The sequence below is a fragment of the Rutidosis leptorrhynchoides genome, chromosome 11 (genome assembly GCF_046630445.1).
Source record: "Rutidosis leptorrhynchoides isolate AG116_Rl617_1_P2 chromosome 11, CSIRO_AGI_Rlap_v1, whole genome shotgun sequence".
NCBI lineage: Eukaryota > Viridiplantae > Streptophyta > Magnoliopsida > Asterales > Asteraceae > Rutidosis > Rutidosis leptorrhynchoides.
Genome location: NC_092343.1, coordinates 94,948,079 through 94,968,620, shown reverse-complemented (window position 1 = coordinate 94,968,620; position 20,542 = coordinate 94,948,079). Strand labels below are relative to the sequence as shown.

The 20,542-nt window shown below is 36.3% G+C and overlaps 1 protein-coding gene across 2 annotated transcripts in view; it reads left to right on the top strand.

The window, feature by feature from the left end:
- The first annotated feature begins 745 nt into the window (after nt 1-745).
- Nucleotides 746-20,542, top strand: part of LOC139876679 (phosphoinositide phospholipase C 2-like) — a 34,042-nt gene continuing 14,245 nt past the window's right edge. The window contains exons 1-3 of one of the 2 annotated variants that reach the window (XM_071864050.1): nt 746-1,090; nt 13,845-14,041; nt 14,144-14,279. In XM_071864050.1, coding sequence (XP_071720151.1) covers nt 770-1,090; nt 13,845-14,041; nt 14,144-14,279 — 654 coding nt within the window. In that variant the 5' untranslated portion in view covers nt 746-769. The remainder of the gene's footprint in view (nt 1,091-13,844; nt 14,042-14,143; nt 14,280-20,542) is intronic. The other variant, XM_071864051.1, reaches the window with a different exon arrangement.

Sequence of the window (20,542 nt, the reverse complement as noted above, 5' to 3'; positions counted from 1 at the left end):
ACTTTGAATCGGAACTCCCTTGTTTGAAACATGTGTGCTTAGCTCTCTCTCTCCTCTCACTCTCTCTCTCACCATGATAAACAGAATTCAGTTAGATGACTTTGACATAGAAGATATTTGTGTTCGCGGTTGGTGTTCCCGTGTGTTTTTAGGTTCGTAGTTTGGTTTGTTGCGATCATTGTGGTATCCTCTTTGTCCTGGTATACGTATCTTTGCTTGTTGTTGGTGTTTAGGTTGTTTCCGCGATCCCCGTTTGGTTGGTGTTCAAGTTTAGTTGTCTATGTGGTTCGTTTTGCTTCGTTTATGGTTTCGTTGCTTCTATCGCGTTTTTCATCTTTGTGATGAATTTCCGTGGTAATAGAAAATCTTACAGTTTTTTTCGCAAGAAAAAAACTCGAAAATAATAAAGACCAGAGCTGCTATAATTATTTTAGCGACAGCTGCTTATTGAAAACATCCTTAATTCTCGATTCATTCTGTGGCTCATAATCTATCACTGACTAAACAATCACGAAAATCAGCTAAACACACTTTTATTAATGCATAGGTAACAAAACCGGGCTATTCACCAAAAAACATTAAAAAATACTCAATATCACCACAAACTATATAGAGAATTTTTTTTATTTTTTTAATAATTGTATAATTTCTAAAATAAATGATAAATGATGAGTCTTTATCAACTTTGAGCTTATACCTATTCTTTCTACTCCTATATATTCTCACGCAACAAGTACACTTTCTCAAGTCACTCTCATTTTTTACCAACATGTCGAAACAAACATACAAATTCTGCTTGTGTTTTCGCCGGCGGTTTAAGCTCGGTGTAGGCGGTCCACCGGACGACGTGAAGGATCTCTTTAGTCGTTATTCGGATAACGGTGTAATGACTTCTGATCATTTACAACGGTTTATGGTGGAAGTTCAAGGAGACCATACCGCAACGAAAGAAGATGCTGAGGTGGCAATCGATGCTACTATCAAAGAGATGAAACATCTTCCGATTTTTCATCGGAGAGTTTTGAATCTTGATGCATTTTTTCGGTATCTTTTTGGTGAATCTAATCTTCCTCTACCATTTCCTCCTAAGGTTCGTTTTTAAAGAACTCTGTAAGTGTTATAATATGATGATGCTGATCATAACATTCTTTCTTGCATAGTTAGTTGCATTCATGTGACTTTTGTTGATTATATTACTACGTTTATGTAGATTTTAACTAAGGAAAGAAAATTATACATGATGAATTGATCCATAAGACTTTTATTCAATCCACATATCACTATATTTTTACTGGCTATTAATTAATATGTATGATGATCCATATCACTATATACGGGCTATTAATTAATATATTTTTACACCAACTAATTTTCGCTTCTAGCGGTATCCCAACACCTTGTGTGTTCTCATCCTATAATTAATCTGTCTAACCTAGGGGGTTTTCTCCCGGGATGCGTGCGTGACAAATGAGAGTATTCGATGCCGACTCTTGCCTTTAAAAAAAATCATTATGTTTTTACAAAAAATAGATATATTTATATTATTACTTGTTTAAAAAAAATTATCCAACTTACTATTTATATGTTTCAAGATAATTATTCATTTATTGAAAAATAATAATAAATTTTATTAAACTCTAAATTTCCCTCCATTTAATCATCTCTATATACCATTTATATAAGTTGCCTACTACCCTGTTGAGTTACTGTTTCATTTGGATTGAATTAATTATTTATTTTTAAAATAAATTAGGTTAAAAAAATAATACTAAAATTTTTCAATAGTCGTCATCGTAATTAACAATGAGTATTCCCTGTGTCGAGACGAGTATTCCCTGTGTCGAGACTTGAAAAACGAGCCCTTGTAAACTTTAAATTTTTCAATACATATAAAAAATAGTACTAAAAGTTATCTTTATCTTTATAAATAAAAAGTGCGTCAAAAAAACCGTAATAAAATGTTTTATCCTTAAATAGTCGTCATCTTAATTATTATATGTAAACTATCATTTACATACACCTATTGTTTTAGCATTTTTATAAGCAAAGTCGTCGATGAACCTTTTACAGTCAGTATGCTCTAATAGGTCGTTCTCAATAGTTATCACCGTCGTTACATTAAGTTTTTTCTATGACATAGTAGACCGCAAGTATATATAAAATATTTTTAAGAATGGCCCTCTCAAAATTTCGAGCCTTGTTCGACTGCCTATACTCGCATGTCCTAAAAAACGCCCCTGAACATACACTACTATATTTGTATTAAAGTGGAATATATACTTCAATAGAATATACACATCCCGTATTTTAATTAAGATTATGTATGTCGACATTATATTAATTTGACACATATCAATCAGAACATAATGTGATACATACTAATCATAAAGAAACTTTCAAAAGTATATGAACATGGTTAATATTTAAGGGCACTGATTGCATAATACGGTGTAGTTTCTTTGTTAATTATGAGTAACTTTTCTTCATTCATCAAATTCACATTTCCAATTTCTACGTTATTTATTTGAACTAACTTAAAAAATTTGTAGTTCTCATTTTATTCGTCTTTCTCTTTTTCTTCTTCCTCTAGTGATCATTTTTAATCAATTGACCGTTTCCTAGATTTTAAGTTCAGATTATCTTTTACCAAGAATTCAATTAAATTTATGTGTGTAAATGATTATTTGTCCCATTTAAACCAGACGGTCATCAAGCACGATATATAAAATTCAGTGGGATCCATACACTTACCTAACCACCATAAATCATAAAGTATATATATATATATATATATATATATATATATATATATATATATATATATATATATATATATGTCATTTAATTCGATAAAGATGGAGATTTTAAGTTTTGGATTATATTTGACCAATTAAATAAATTAAAATTCGTAAAAAACTTATATATTTGGTTCGAGTTAGATTTTGCTAGTACCAAAAATAAATAAAGGGGATGAAGCTAAGTGGTAAGCCGGTAATTTTTGTCATTCGTAATTAAAAAAAATGTTTGGTTTAGAGTTTTGAGTAAGAAAAAAAAATATATCAAATCTATTAGTTACAAAGTCACTTTTTTTTTTTGAATAGCGACAAACTTTGTTATTTTCTACTATCTATTTACATGTAGTAGTACCTTATTACTACAATATGCAAAAAAAGTTCATTGTATCTTTTCTAAATTAAGCGTTTTTTTTTTCTTTTTCATTTATCTTTGAGAGTGTTGCCTGGTCAATGACTTTAAAAGTCACATGGCATATACTACCTAACACATGGTACACACAAATTAAATTAGCATCTTTTGGTGACACATAACATAAAAATAATACTCCGTATATAAAAATACATATATACACATATATATACTTATGTAATATGAAGATAAGTTAAGATATATTTTTTAACAAATTTATGCTTAATTATTTACTTAGATGCTTGTATTTTTTTATTTATTTATTTTTTTTTTTTTGAAAAGCAAGAGCAAAAATTTATATTATCAAATGATCAGTACATATGGTAGGCATTATGCATTGAGCATATGCATAGATGAAAAGTGACAGACATGAAATTTACAAAGGGAAACCGAATAAACTCGAAAGTTGACAAACATTTGATTTAGCCGTGATCATCGTATACACTCGGGTTGATGAGCCACTGATTCCATTCGATTTGTGTCTTCTTTAAACGTGAGGAGATACATAGAAAACTCTTCGATTGTATTTCGCTCAATACCATGGGAATGTTCCAGCTTCTGTTTTCGAAAAGTTTTTTGTTTCGACTTTTCCAAATTGTATACCCGGTAATCCATTCTATTGCTTGCCACATTTTTGACGTAGAGGAGGGATTGTTAAGCGAGATGTACCCCCGGAACATGCTGTCCAAAGACGAGTATGTGTGGTTACATTTTTTCCACCATTGAGATATCCGCAGCCATAACTCTTGAGCTTTTGGACATGTACGCATCATATGGTCGACGGTTTCAATATCGGAGTCACAGATTGGGCACCGAACCGAATCGAGATCTATTCCTCGTTTGTCTAATTCGAACCGGACCGGTAGTCTGTTTATGATTGCACGCCAAACGAATATTTCGATCTTATGAGGTACGAGGTTGTTTCTCATAGTAGAAGATGCCAAACGTGCCGAAGATAGCAGTGAGTTGTTCACAATGTAACTTAGAGCCTGAGTTGAGAAAATACCACTACTATGAAGTGTCCAAGTCCATGAGTCCTTTTCCCTACCTGCAAACTTGAAAACACTAAGTTTATTTTGGAGTTGCATTAGCTCCGCTGCTGTCCTGCCAGTTGGTGATCTCGACCAATTCCAGATTGCGATCGAGCTCGAGCCTTCCATCTTTATTATGTCTGATACAAGTGCGTCCTTGTTTGTTTCCAACCTGTAAAGTCTCTCGAATTTTTCGCACAACATGATGTTATCGAGCCAAATGTCTTTCCAAAATAAAGTATCGTCACCATTGTTAACCATTTTTGCAAAAGAGTGAGAGAAATCCACATTTAACTTTGCGAAAGCAGAACCAAGATCTTGAATATTATTCCAAATTGTTGTTTTTCCTCGGGATTGATTATTAAGTGTTGAACCCAAACCCCCGTCCCGACCATAAATGCTTTTAATGATTTTTACCCAAAACGATTTCTTTTCATTGTAAAAACGCCACCACCATTTGCCTAATAAAGCTAGATTTTTTGCTTTAAGAGAACCAACATTTAACCCCCCCATGATCATAACCCGAAAGAATGGTATCCCATCCCAGCCAAGATAGTTTATTACTTTCACTCGACCCGCCCCAAAAAAAATTTCTTCTCATACCTTCAAGCAAGTTGATGACACCCGAGGGAGCGCGGAATATGGAGAAAGCATACAACGGAAGGTTTCCAAGGACCGACTTAACAAGTGTGAGACGACCACCAAATGACATCGATTTTGACTTCCAATCCGCTAATCTACCCCGTATTTTTTCAATGTAAGGATCCCAATTTTTTATTTTATGCATTTTTTGTGCTATTGGTAAACCAAGGTTAAACATGGGTAGGCTGCCTTTGTTGCATCCGAAAGTGCAGTCAATTTATCAAGTGAGTTGCCCGAAACTCCAATCCCGAATAAAGAGCTTTTCGCGAGATTTATTTTGAGGCCCGAGATTTTTTCGAAACATTTAAGAATTTTCATGAGGTTCGATATGTTCCGTTTACTCCATTCTCCAAAAAGAATAGTATCATCCGCATATTGTAAGTGTGACACCACAACCTCGTCCGATCCTATTTTCACACCTTTATATAGCCCTTTACTTATGGCACGTTTTATTAAGAGACTAAGTCCCTCTGTTGCCAAGATGAAGAGATAGGGGGATAACGGATCCCCTTGTCTAACCCCCCTCTTTAGGTTAAATTCACGAGTCGGGGAGCCATTGACTAAGACTAAAATCGAGGCCGATTTGAGACACGATTCCATCCATGCTCTCCATTTTGTACCAAATCCCATCAACTTCAAGACCTCAAGAAGATAGCGCCAATTAATTTTATCGAAAGCTTTCTCAAAATCCGCTTTAAAAACAAGACTTTTAAACTTTCGCACCTTCAATTCATCAACAACTTCATTAGCAACTAAGATGCCATCCATAATGCATCGCCCTTTAATGAAGGCGCTTTGCTCAAATCCAACAAGCGTTGGAATCACTTTTTTGAGCCGGTTTGCAAGTATCTTTGCGATTATTTTATAAAAGCTACCTATCAAACTTATTGGCCTATAGTCATTCAAGCTCATCGGGCACTTCTTTTTAGGAATTAATGTCAAGAAGGAGGCATTGCATCCCTTAGAAAAGGACTCGTTGGACCAAAACCACTCGACTGCATTAACCAAATCTTCTTTGATTAGCCACCAAAATTTCTTATAAAAACCGAGGTTGAGACCATCCAGGCCGGGTGCCTTTGAATCCGCACATCCTTTTAGAGCAGCCCAAATCTCTGATTCAGAGAAGGGATGTTCCAGCTTCTTTGCTTCCTCGATGGTGATCATTTTAAAATTTAGGTCCTGTAATCCATCGAGAATCCGTGTACTGGAAGTTTCCTGATCAAAAAGAGATTGATAAAAATTAAAGATTTCACTTTTAATTTTATCGGTGCTTTCTTGCCAAATTCCATCGATGTGAAGACCTCGGATTTTAGTCTTGTTTAATCGCCTTCTAACAAAAGAGTGAAATAATCTTGTGTTATCATCACCTTCCGCAGCCCATTTTAATCTGGCTTTTTGTCTGAGCATTTGTGCCTTAATTTTATCTTTTTGCAGCCATGTATTTCTGGCTTTGATCCAAATCTCGCGCTCACAATCGTCTAGCTGTGTGCAGTCAGCCTTCTTTTCCCATTCAAGAGCATCTGATTTGGCCTTTTCAAGTTCGATATCGATAGCACCGTATTTCTCTTTGCTCCAGGTGCGTAATGCTTCTTTCACATTCTTTAGCTTGTTTCTAAAGACACAGTCTTTTCTAGTGCCGTTGACTTCGACATTCCAAGCATTAACTATTACTCGTTCTGCATCTTTTGATTCCAACCATACGTCAAATAAACGAAAAGGTTTCGGTCCAAAGTCATCGTTTTTATCTCTAAGAACAATTGGGTAGTGATCCGATAATTTCCTATCCAAAGCAACCACTGATACGTCGTCCCACATTTGGAGAAAAGAATCTGAAACTAAGAATCGATCGAGCTTACTAAATTTTGATCCATCGTCACTAATTCTAGTGAAGTTTTTCCCCATGAGTGGAACTTCATAAAGACCCGATTTGTCAATAAAAGCATTGAATAAAGCTGCTCTATTTTCATGATATACACAATTCTGTCTTTCTCCAGCATCTCGGACTTCATTGAAATCCCCGCATACTACCCATGTTGCATTCGGGTAAGTCATTAGATCTTCCAAAGTATCCCACATTTTTTCCTTAAGTTGATCACTATAAGGGCCGTAAACATTGACAATTATTGACTCTTCGTCTTTCCCGACCCAATTTCCTTTAACAGCTAAAAAGAAGTCTTTCACCACTGCTTAGTTGACCACGAAAGTGTTTGGATCCCAAATTATCATAAGACCTCCCGACTTACCGACCATAGGTTTTTGAACAAATTCGAATTCAGAACTGCCCCATATAAATTCTATGAAGTTTTCTGTGACTTCTTTACATTTAGTCTCCTGGATAACCGCAATATTTGGTTGCTCAGAAACTCTCATACTCCTAAACCAATGGAACTTTCCATCTACACTTGTATCCCGACCAAAACCTCGAATATTAATAGACAAAATCTTCATGATGATGGATTGACTTACGGTTAGGCAAATGGGGGTTTTATTGGGATTTTGATTCCCAACGCACCCCTAAATTTGCAGCAAATTCTTTTAGACCAACACTTTCCTCGGAGCATTCAGACCTATTTTTTGGAACTCTTCCAGATATGTGCGATTTGGATTTAGATCTGGTTTTAATTTTTGATTGGGAGCGAGTGTTGCTTACCTTATCAGTATGCTGTTGTTCATGGATCATTCTTGCTGTTTTTTTGGCGTTGAGTATACGAGATGATGACTTCCAGCTCATGATTGAACTCCACGTTTTGTCTTTCGCGTGCTTGATAGTTCGATTTCTGAGGTATTTTGACTGATAAGATGTTTTGCTGTTACCAGTAGTCGAAATCGATCTCTGACTTTTCGATTGTTCTTTCTGTAGGGTTTTATAGTTACAGGAAGGAATAGGGTTTGATTGATTGTTTTGATTATTGTTGGTGGGGATTGTACGATTGGGTTTGGTTGTAGGTTTGGGATGACTCGAATTTGTGGTTTTGGGTGGAATTTTACAAGGTGAAGGGTAGAAATCAGAGCTGATGTTTAAGTTTAGCTTACGGATTGGAGAGGTATGGCTAGGTGTATGAGTTTGGGGAGGGATGAAGGTGTGGACAGCAGGTGATGGGCTGGGACGGTTATTGGACGAAGAGTGAGTTGGGCTATGGGCTTGAGGGGTTTTTTCTGGAGAGTGCGAGGTATTTGGAGGGCAGGTGGGCTTATTCATGTTTGCTTGGTTTAGGTTATCATCGTTAGCTGGGTCTTTTGGCCCAACAGTTGAAATGTTGTTTTGGGAGTTGTTAGTGTTTACCTTACCGTTCAGATGGTGGACCCCCTTTGATCCACTTGATTGATCTTTTTGCTTCTCGAGAGACACTTTGTCTTGGGTAATATTGACTTTTGCACCGATTACAGGATCTTCATCATTACAATTTTTAAATTGATCGCTAGTTTCGAAACACTTTGACGCTTCGTCTTCTACTTCCTTTGATTTAAAATTGGCCGGAATCTCGAATTCCGGCAAGGACTCTTCGTCTGAATTGATTTCCGTTTCAGAGTATATGCTGGAACACCACTCGCTATCGCTATCAGACGAAATGAAATCCAGTTCCATCACATCGCTGGCTTCCTCTATAACATGCGCATACACTATTGTAGTTTGTGATGTGGATTGGACCTTGACATTTACAGAACTGTGAATGAAATTCGGAACTCTTTTTTTTATCAGGACGCTACCAGCAAGCAAGTTTTGGTGCTCATCGTTGATTTCACAGTTTCTAGTATCTAGGACCGGACCCCACCATGATGCTATCTGCTTGAACGTGTTGGTATTCCAACATGTGACAGGGATGCCGTAGATGTTAATCCATGTTTGTCTGCCAGGAGATAAATGGTTTGGTTCACATTCACGAATGTTCACCATCCATTTTCTAATCCAGTGGTTTTGTTCTTTTAATATGTTGTCTACAGCCTTACGATTTTCAAAAAGAAGCATTATTTCCAAACCTCCAAGGTATTTCATGGTATAGTTGTTGAGTCCTTCTTCTTCACATATGAGTTGAAATCGTTTGAGAGTGTGGAGGTTTGTTGCTTCTCCCATGAGTGCTCTTTTTAGGATTTCTGTGTTTGCTTTATCTATATTAACCGATACCACACGATCTGTCTGAGTTGTATTGCTCGGATGTTGTGGTTTTGTTGAGAAATTTGGTGTTTTGTGATGCATTTTCACAGCATTTCCAGCAACTTCGTTAAATCTTCTTCCGTCTCTGAAGGATTCGTTCCATCTTTTGTATGCTCTTGGGTTGTCGTTTGTGTCTCTGACATTTCGAGATTGTCTTGCCTGTTTATCTTCTTCTCCATCCTGCTTTGTATGAAGATTTTCTTTGCTGTTGATTGCCTTGTAGACTCTTAATGGGGTGTTACCAATCAAGATGGTGCTGAGATATTTTGCGAAAGCATCAGTATCTCCGATCCCTTCAAAGCGGACAAAACCAAATCGTTGTCCACTTGCTAGTGTTTTCCTTGCTATGTAAACATCTCTAACATTACCATACTTCTTGAAAAGCTTCCAGAAATCTACAACCATCCAGGTTATAGGGAAATTGAAAAACAAAAAGGATGTCAATCGGGTGCCGAATACGCTTGAAGAACGATTGTTGTATCCCGTACTGTTGTAGCTTCCATACGCCGCCGCCGTGCTCCTTGGGTAGCCATGAACCGCCGCTCTCTCTCTCTCACTCCTCTCTCTCTCATATTTGAGGTTCCCCTACACATGTTTACTTAGATGCTTGTATGAAAAAGATATCATAAAATAAAATTAAGTTAAATAGAAAAATACAATTACAACGTCTTTATATTAATTTTATTTAAGGAGTCAACATGATGTGAATGATGCGAAATGTGGATAATGTGAAAGGGGGAGTGGGGGCCGTTTGAAAATCAGATTGTACAAGTATATAAATTCCACTTATTTTATAAATACTACTCCGTAAATACTAAATTTATGATCATTTATAATGATAGTTAGTATTGATATTATATTATTCAGTATGGTTTTGTCTTTGTAAGATCAATATTGAAAACAAAATTGAATTGAGGTCCTATAATTAGGATACTTATAACTATATTTATAATTATACTTATAACTATAACTATATGGGAATCCATACAACTTTAGTGTTTAAATCCTTTAGATTTAAAAGCATATCTCAATTTAACGATTAAAATTAAGATATTTTTGTAAAAAAAATATATGTTCAAACTTCCCTATCGATAATTATTAATTTTAAGGTGATTTAGAAAGGGTCAAAAACCGACCGTTGCGACTGCTCTAAGTAAAAATATGCACATTCTCCTCGTGATATGAATAGAAAATATCAAGATTTAAATATATCAACATGTTTCATGAATGAGATTAGGAAAACAATGTTCTCTTAAATATGTAAATTCTTGAATGGTGTAATCTATATCTATTCTAACTTAACAACGTGTTATACGCTTTTTTTAGTTTTGCCCTTTCTTAAAATCTTACTAATATAGAGTGGACGAATAGTCCTTATAGAAATGCAAAATCTTTTTTTCAATTACGAATATTCCAAGTTTTAAAAGAAAAATGCTGATAACCAATACCTTTGATCGACTTACATTGTTTCGTATGCTGATAGCCCACTAATTAGAGTGTTTCGTATAATCATGAAACATGAATATTGTTTACTTTATAAAATTTTTATATGATATATGATATATTGCATAGAAACTTTAACAAAGATGGTGAATATACATTGCATTTGAGTTTATATTTTATTTTAATAAAAAAATCAAAACAAAATGTTAAAGTTGTTTTATACTTTCATTAAAGGATTCGTCAGTCGTCATGTTGTGGTACCCAACTTAAATGCGATGGCCGGGTGCAATAAAGGTGATGTTTAAGTAACCAAGTAAACTTTGTAAACTTCAAGTTTATACTCCGTATTAATTAAGAGGAAAATGTTTGTATTAGTTAAATGCTCGATTGTGATATACCAGTTGATGCATAAGAATCTATATATAGTTACAGTTATAACCTTTAACTTGTATAAAGAAACATATTTGGTCCCTCTTTCAGCATAACATAACATATATTTACGTTATGTTACCGACTTGTCACACTCACTTTTTCCGATGATGACTTAGTATTATACTCTCTATGTCTCAAATATATTGTTTCTGCACATACTTTAAACAAAAAAATGACTGTCACATGTATTTTTTTAACTTTTCAGTCTTATCTTTTACCTTTTATCTATCATTTTATCTTACATGTATAAAGTAGGTGCATTAAAAACTTTATCTGATATTCTTTTTCATTTATGAAAATGGACAATTAATTTGAGACAATGAGACATTTATAAAAAGGATTATTGGACAATATAATTGGGAGAAATGAGTATTCATTACATTAGACATTAGCGGAAGAGCTAAAATATTAGACATTTTTGTGTTGTTTGTTTTTAAGACGTTTGTTTAAAGATCCGCGGACTATGTTTGTAAAGAATATGTGGCCTAAGACCATTCTTATTGCAGCGTGATGGCTCCGGCATCAACACCACCGCGCCTCCATCGCGCCCATGTGCGGCGTGATGGAGGGAAATTTTGTTGGGCGCGATGACTCCATCACCGGAGAAGCATGGTTCGTTTATCGAATGGAATTTGGCCACGCGGATTGCAACGGCTTTATAGCCATTTGAATTTTCAGTTTTAATTTTTTTTTTTATTATTATTATATATACCACTCTTCCCATTTTAATTATTCACACACTTTCTTCACTATATCACTTATATACTTAAAAAAAAAAATTCAATGGCAAAAGCTTTGTTTAAACTTTTTGATATATGGGATTCGGATGATGAAGACGAATTGATGATTTTACGAGAAATGGCCGAAGAATTAGATGTTGAAGACGCTGCAGCTGAAGAGGCTTCAAACAATGTACGTGTTCCACGATCTCGAATTTACATTCGTAGAGATCTTGAACCTGCAGGTGAAAACCTATACAAACACTACTTCCAAGAGAATCCAGTTTATCCTGAAAATAGATTCAAGAGACGTTTTAGAATGAGTAGTAGATTATTTAAGCGTATCGTGAATGATATAATGAATTACGATGTCGATCCATTACCACTTCATTTTGAATATTTTAAACAAAAAAATGATGCTCTTGGTCGACAAGGTTTTACTACGATACAGAAATGTACATCCGCGATGCGTCAATTGACTTACGGTACAACAGCGGACATTTTTGACAAATACTTACAAATGGCTGAACAGAGATTCTCTGCATAAAACTATTGCTTTAATAAAGCTGTATTGAGCAGAGATGCTCTGTATAAAGTTGTATTGAGCAGAGATGCTCTATATAAAGCTTTATTCAACTATTGCTTTATTAAAGCTGTATTCAACATGTGTTTATAAATCAAATATTGGATTCGTTCAAACAAGTGATTCTACCGCTATAAATACTACCCCTCATTTGTTATCAAACCACACCTCATACACTTCTCTACTAATTCTAAATTTTATAAGTTCAAAATGTCTCAAATTAATGTTATGCTTCAAGTTAACTATGGTGGGGAATTCGGCCGCGAGGTCAAGAATTACTCCACCGTTAATTCTGAACAGAGGGGGTATTGCATGAATGTCTAAAGTTATCCGTTGTCTGAACTACTTGATTTTCTCAAAGAGGACATACCTCTTGCATTCTCACAAGTGTGGTTCTTCAAGGAACCAAATGTTCCAGCCAGTCTTCTTAAAGATGAAGAAAACTGGACCATGCTTGTGGGTCGAGCTGACCAACAACGAAATCATCAAGTTGTATATCGAGTTCCGGGATGAGAGCGAAAACATTGTGTCTGATGAAGAGGACTACGTACCCTCCGGGCCACAGTACGACACGGATGGCAAATTCTATTCGTCTGATTCTCCTGATCTCAATGATTTCTAAATGTTGTGTTGTATTATCGTTGTTTAGCTTTATTATCGTTGTTATTGTGTTTAATCTTAAGTTTAAAAAAATTGTAACCGTGAATTTGTTTTAATAAAAGTGCCATTAAAAAAAAGTTAGTGATTTATATTTGTAATAATAATAATAATAATAATAATAATAATAATAATAATAATAATAATAATAATAATAATAATAATAATAATAATAATAATAATAATAATAATAATAATAATAATAATGAAAAACTAAATTAAAATTAACTCATCACATAACCATCACGCCATCACCTTTGTCAAATCAGCACTATACCCCACAAAAACACCTCATCACGCCCCATCACCCGGGCACCACTGTGAATGGTCTAAAGGTCTGTATGTTGAATAGTGAAGACTGTTTGTTTTTATGTTTGTAAAATAACTTAATCATGTCTGCAGCATTTAGAAGCATATTTCTAAGTCTGTGAGGTTGCAGACAGAATAAGACAAACAGTTTATTGTAAAAACATCCGAGGCCACGCAAACATAATACATAATAAGAGCTTCATACTGAAAAGCAAAGAACACCTTAATTAAATATTACTCCTTCGTCTTCAACCTATTGTCATAAGCAAAAAAATACGTAGTTTAATAAATATCATTATTACACTACACATTTTGTTAATTTTTCAGTTTTACTTCATATGTTTGCATGTCTTATATACCATGTATGTTTACATTAGTTGTTTACATTAGTTGTTTACATTAGTGATGTATTAGTTGATGAAATTTATATGAATATATTGTGCTTTTAACACGTTTTCATTTATATAAAAATTTCATTAAATAATATATAACATAAACACAGATATTTTAAGTTAAAATTAGTAAAAAAAAAAAGATTTGAAAAGTCAAATACGGACTATTAAATTGAGACAGAATGAGTACTAAAAAATAGGCCATAGGATGGTTTTCCTAGCGTTTTAATCCTAGCATGTAATGTAATGGACTAACATTAATCAACGTATAATAAGCAGGTGATGCATGATATGGATGCTTCTTTAGCACATTATTTCATATTCACGGGCCATAATTCGTATCTAACCGGTAACCAAATAAGTAGTAATTGTAGCGTCGTGCCAATTATTGAATCGCTTAAGAGAGGTGTTCGTGTGATTGAACTCGACATGTGGCCTAATTCAACCAAAGATGATATCGACATTGTCCATGGAGGGTAAGTTTTTCCATCATTGATCTTTTCATTATTAAGCTAAACGACATATGACTATCAATTAACTTAAACTAATTTAATAAAGTTTGTATACATAATATACAGGACACTAACAGCGCCCGTTAAATTGGACAAGTGTTTGGAAGCCATTAAAACGTACGCGTTTGTTGCATCAGATTATCCTATCATCCTTACTCTTGAGGATCACCTTACTCCTGATCTTCAGGCCAAAGTTGCAAAGGTAATTAAATGATTAACTTGATAAAGAATGATGTCATGTTTTTTTGATTGATTTCCAAACATAACACAAAGCCATATATAGGCATATAACCCTAATCAAACTAATTGGGCTGAGCCTATACAATACTAATAATATGGGCTATGGGCTAAATATCTAGTCTAACATCCCCCGCAGTTTGAGCGGGAGTACTTCGGACGCTCAAGCTGGATCTGAACTCGTCAAACAATGCATGCGGGAGGCCTTTGGTGAAGATGTCAGCAAACTGGTACCTGGATGGAACATGCAAAACCCGGACCTGTCCCTGAGCAACAAGGTCACGAAAAAGGTGAATGTCAATCTCTATGTGTTTGGTCCGCTGGTGTTGAACCGAATTAGAAGACAAATAGACGGAGCTGACATTATCACAGTAGACAAGAGTGGCAGTAGTGAGAGGACAATGAAGTTCCCGAAGAAGATTGCGGATCCAACATGTTTCAGCAACAGCATTGGAAACCCCACGATATTCGGCCTCTGCGCTGGATCGTGATGGAGTGGGTTGCCATTTCGAAGACCATGAGAGAAGATTGTTGCCGAGAAAAACACAATAGCCTGAGGTGGAGCGTCTAGCGGTCGGGCAACCAACCCAGTCAGCATCAGAATAAGCAACCAATGAATTAGGGGAAGAAGCATACAACTGAAGACCCAGATCAGTAGTACCCTTAATGTAGCGTAGGATGCGTTAGAGAGCATGAAAATGTTGCTCACGAGGATCATGCATGAAAAGACAAATCTGTTGAACTGCATATGAGATGTCCAGGTGAGTGAAAGTCAAATACTGAAAAGCACCGACAAGACTGCGATACATAGTCGGATCAGACACTGGGGGGCCGTGAGCAGTAAGTTTGGCTCCAGGTTCAACCGGGGTCCTGCAGGGGTGACACGTAGCCATATCAACCCGCTCAAGTATCTCGATAGCGTATTGTTTCTGGGATAAGAACATTCCAGAAGGAGTACGACTAGCAGAGATGCCGAGAAAATAGTTCAGCGGGCCTAAGTCAGTCATGGCAAATTCCTTATGTAAGGAAGTAATGATCCACTGAAGGAAGCCAGTAGAGTTTTGTGATGCCCCGTACAAAACCATCGTGTACGAATCATCAACAACAGGATCATTACAAGGTTAAGTACTATATGCGATTTCAAAAAGAGTTTGCATTCATAAATAAAGTGATGTCTAAACCAACATCGAATGTTTTACAATCCAAAAGCATGCTTCACTAAGTAGAAGAAAATAATAAGTGTATGTGACCACAATGGTCGTTACAAGTCATAGTTCAAAAGTACTAAAGTTTGAATGCAAGGTAAAGTAGTTCATGCGATGACAACTCTAAGCAGCGGGTGTCTACAGCACGACTAGTACACAGCGGAAGCTAACCTCAAGCACCTGAGAAAAACATGCTTAAAAACGTCAACACAAAGGTTGGTGAGCTATAGTTTAAGTATAACAGTATGTAAGGTAGGCCACGAGATTTCAGTGCTACAAAGAGCGTTTCAAAACAGTATGATAAAGTATATGTTAACTGTGGGCACTTGGTAACTAACTTAACGTTTATACCCCCTGAAAGTATACTTGGCAAGTGCGTATGCCTACGAAGTATTAAACACTCGTTAAATGCTAGCGCTAGTAGCCCGAGTGGGGATGTCAAACCCTATGGATCCATATCTAAGATTCGCGTTCACGGTTCAAAAACCAATGATTAAACGTTACCGATCTAAAGGGAATGTTTCTGCCGTTGTATAACCCACACATATATAAGTTTAAGTACTCGTGCCTAGTATGTAAAACATAAAATCCGCATGTATTCTCAGTTCCCAAAATAAGTTAAAGTAAAAAGGGAATGCTATAACTCACAATGATAATGTAGCGGTAAAAGTCGAGTCGGGAAAAGTGTGCAAGTAATCGGTCCGAAAGGTCCAACGAGTCCTCAACCTAATTCAAATAGTACTAAGTCAGTAAATCGTCTTAATAGGTTTAAAAGTATGTAAATAAGGTCTTAAGGGTCATCATCATTCATCATTAACAAAAGGTGTAAAGTAGGTTTCGTTCATGAAAGTAGTTTAAAACAAAGGCTGAATTCAGTCAGTCACCACGGCCTCTACCCTTACTGAATTAAGGTGAGACCAGTGGCCATGGCTCCGTATATGAGTCCTTTAAGTGTGGTAAAATTTACAGAAGCAAACTCGTCTTCGTTTGACCGTGGCGAGTAGGTCAGAAATTTCTGCACAACGTTATAAGGACATAGTGACGATCGGAGGGCCATAAATCCTAAACCGTAACTCGGATTAAGACGAGTCCTATATGAAAAGTTATCTACTCGAAAAGATCTATTTGAAAATCAAGGTCTCAGTAGCCCAGGTCTACTGGTCTATTACAGAAACAGTAGGACAGAGGGCTATAAACAGAAAACAGGAAGTTAAAAGTGAGTTCCGGTGGTCTTGGTGCTTGATGCTTATCATGGTTCTCATCCTTGATGCGTATAGCTTCAAGTGTAAAACTCATTGATGTGTTTACATCATCTTTACCAAGTTTTGACCATCATAACCCTAATGTAAGTCTAAGACATGAAGCACAACTCACTTAAGAGTTGTATGAAGTTTGATGAACCAAAGTTACATCAAAGTCTTAGATCTAACACATACATGAACTTTAAAAGTAAAAACAAGTTACAAACTTGAAGTAAACTTATGAAATCAAGATCTTAAGTAGTAGAACATAGTTCTTAGTTAGATCTTGAAGATCCAAGACTCAAAAGTCTAGATCTAACATAAGTGTACAAAGTTATAATTAAAAAGTTTCATTTACATGTTCTTGAACTTTTAAAGTTACTTTTAGTTCAAGATTAATGAGATCAAAGTTAACTAGTAACATTTGACCAATCACAACCAACAAACAAGAAATTAAAGTGCATAAAATGAAGTGATAAACTAAGTAAACAAGTAAAAGGTTCATGGTTTGTTCATACTTTTAAAGATTCAACCAAGGTTTGATCTTTAAGTAAAGTAAACTTTAAGTTACTTCAAGAACTACAAGTATGATTTTAACCAACACATGAACTTGCAATCTTTTAAGAAAGTATATGTAGAACATAAACTAGTAAGTTTAGTTCTTGAGTGTTCTTGAAATTACAAGATAAATGAAGAATGAAACTAGTGAGTTTGATTCTTGTATATGTAAGTAAGTAACAAAGTAACAACAACTAGAAATTAAGTAACAAATAACAACATGAAACAAGTAACAACAAACAACAAAGAGTGATGATGATTGTGTAGCCAAGTGCTACGGTTTTGGACAAGGAAAAAGGAAGGAGAAATTGTTCAAGTCACTTACAAGAAAGAGAGAAAAAAGAGAGAAAATATGAAGCAAGTGAGTAGGTGTTTTTGAGAGAGTAAACAAGTGAGCAAGTAGTAATGAAAAATGAAACCAAAACTCCCATCATAAGGCCTATAGGCCACGGTTTTGCTGCAGAAAAATGGAGAGGGATGAAGTCCAAAATGTAATTGCATGTTAAAGCTTGAAAAGGTGGATAAAAGATGGCTATGCATGGGGATAAGGTGCTAACTATATTCCAAGTCTTTTAACTAGCTAGTTATAATTAAATAGATACTTACATGCATGAATGGGCTAAATAAGTCCATTAAAGTGTAGGGTGGGCTTCTAAAGTCCACTAATACTAATAAAGGCTCAAGTTCAAATAAAAGCCCAAGTAGGTATGTAATTAACAAGTTAATCCAATTAAAAGCCCAAGTAACTAACTAACAACTTTAGTTAATTAAAATGATTAATAAACTTAATCATGAATGCAAATAATATCTAAAAATATTATTCGTGAAAGTTCCGGGTGTCACAAAGACGTTTCGGGCAATTTAAAGTCAAGTTCGGGCAATCATGGCAACATGTAAATGTAATAACATACATTCGTTTAATCACACGTATTAATAATAATAATTATTAATAAATAAACGTTGGAAAATCCAGGGTCGTTACATTACCCACCTGTTAAAGAAAATTTCGTCCCGAAATTTTAAGCTGAAGGTGATGGAGGAGTCGGGAAAAGGTGAGGATACTTCCGCATCATTTAGTCCTCTCGCTCCCAAGTAAACTTAGGTCCTCGTTTGGCATTCCATCGTACTCGTACAATCAGAATCTTGTTGCGTTTCAAAGTTTTGATCTCACGATCCATAATCTCGACAGGTTCTTCCACGAAGTGAAGTTTGTCATCAATAGTAAGTTCCTCAAGTGGTATGATAAGTTCAGGTGCAGCAAGACACTTCTTCAAGTTTGACACATGGAAGGTAGGATGAACTGAGCTCAATTGTGCTGGTAGATCCAAACGGTAAGCAACGGGTCCAACACGTTCCAAGATTTCAAAAGGACCAATGTATCGTGGGTTTAACTTTCCACGTTTTCCAAAACGGATCACACCTTTCCAAGGTGCAACCTTTAACATTACACGGTCGCCCACGTTGAATTCAAAGTCCTTACGTTTAAGATCAGCATAACTCTTCTGACGATCGCGGGCAGTCTTAAGTCTAGCTTGAATCTGAGCAATCTTCTCCGTTGTTTCATGGACTACCTCGGGTCCGGTGATTTGCTTTTCGCCTACTTCGGCCCAACAAATAGGAGATCGGCACTTACGGCCATACAATGCTTCAAAAGGTGCAGCATTAATGCTCGAGTGATAACTGTTGTTGTACGAGAATTCGCCGAGTGGCAAATGTCTTTCCCAAGCCTTTCCAAAATCAATGACACATGCATGTAACATGTCCTCCAAGGTCTGAATCGTTCGTTCACTTTGCCCGTCGGTCTGTGGATGGTAAGCAGTACTCATGTCAAGACGAGTTCCCATGGCTTCTTGCAAAGAACGCCAAAATCTAGAGGCAAAACGGGGATCGCGATCGGAGATGATCGATAAAGGTACACCATGACGAGATACAACCTCTTTGATATATAATTGAGCAAGTCTTTCCATTGTATCTGTTTCCTTCATCGCTAGAAAGTGTGCAGATTTGGTAAGGCGGTCAACAATAACTCAAATAGTATCGTATCCGCCCACCGTCTTCGGCAGCTTAGTGATGAAATCCATTGTTATCCGTTCCCACTTCCATTGTGGGATCTCCGGCTGTTGAAGTAAACCAGAAGGTCTCTGATGCTCGGCTTTAACCTTTGAGCAAGTCAAACACTTACCAACATAAGTCGCAACGTCCTTCTTAAGATTCGGCCACCAATACTGTTTTTTAAGGTCGTGGTACATCTTGCCCGCACCGGGGTGAATCGAATATCTCGACTTGTGGGCTTCATCAAGTATAAGGTTCCGTAGATCTCCATAAAGAGGTACCCAAATTCTTCCGGCATAACATCGGAGTCCAGACTCCCTAACCTCGAATCGAGAGACAAGTATGTTCAAATGTTCATGAGATATATTCTCCTCCTTGAGAGCCTCATCTTGGGCTACTCTGATCTGGTTGTTGAGGTTCGAATGGATGGTGATGTTCAGAGCCCTAACACGAAGAGGTGTCGTCCTCTCCTTTCGGCTTAAAGCGTCAGCTACAACGTTGGCCTTGCCAGGGTGATAACGGAGTTCACAATCGTAGTCGTTGAGCGTCTCGATCCATCGACGCTGTCTCATATTCAGTTGCTTCTGATCGAAGATGTGCTGGAGACTCTTGTGATAGGTGAAGATAGTACTCTTAGTTCCATACAAATAGTGTCTTCACAATTTGAGTGCAAAGACAACAGCTCTAAGTTCAAGATCATGAGTAGTGTAGTTCCGCTCGTGAATCTTCAATTGGCAGGAGGCATAGGCGATAACCTTTGATCGTTGCATCAGTACACAACCAAAACCACTCTTCGATGCATCACAATAAACAACGAAATCGTCACTGCCTTCGGGAAGCGATAGGATAGGTGCGGTGGTTAACTTCTTCTTCAAAGTTTGAAATGCTGATTCGTGTGCGGGTTCCCAAATGAACTTCTTGCCCTTGTGAGTCAGCGCGGTCAAAGGACGCGTAATCAGAGAAAAAACCTTCGATAAACCTTCGGTAATAACCGGCGAGACCTAAAAATTGGCGAATATGCGTCGGAGTAGTGGGGGTCTCCCACTTGCTGATGGCTTTAATCTTGGTGGGATCAACTTTGATACCCTGGTCGCTCACAACATGACCCAGAAACTGAACTTCCTTCAACCAAAATTCACACTTGGAGAATTTGGCGTAAAGTTGCTCTTGTC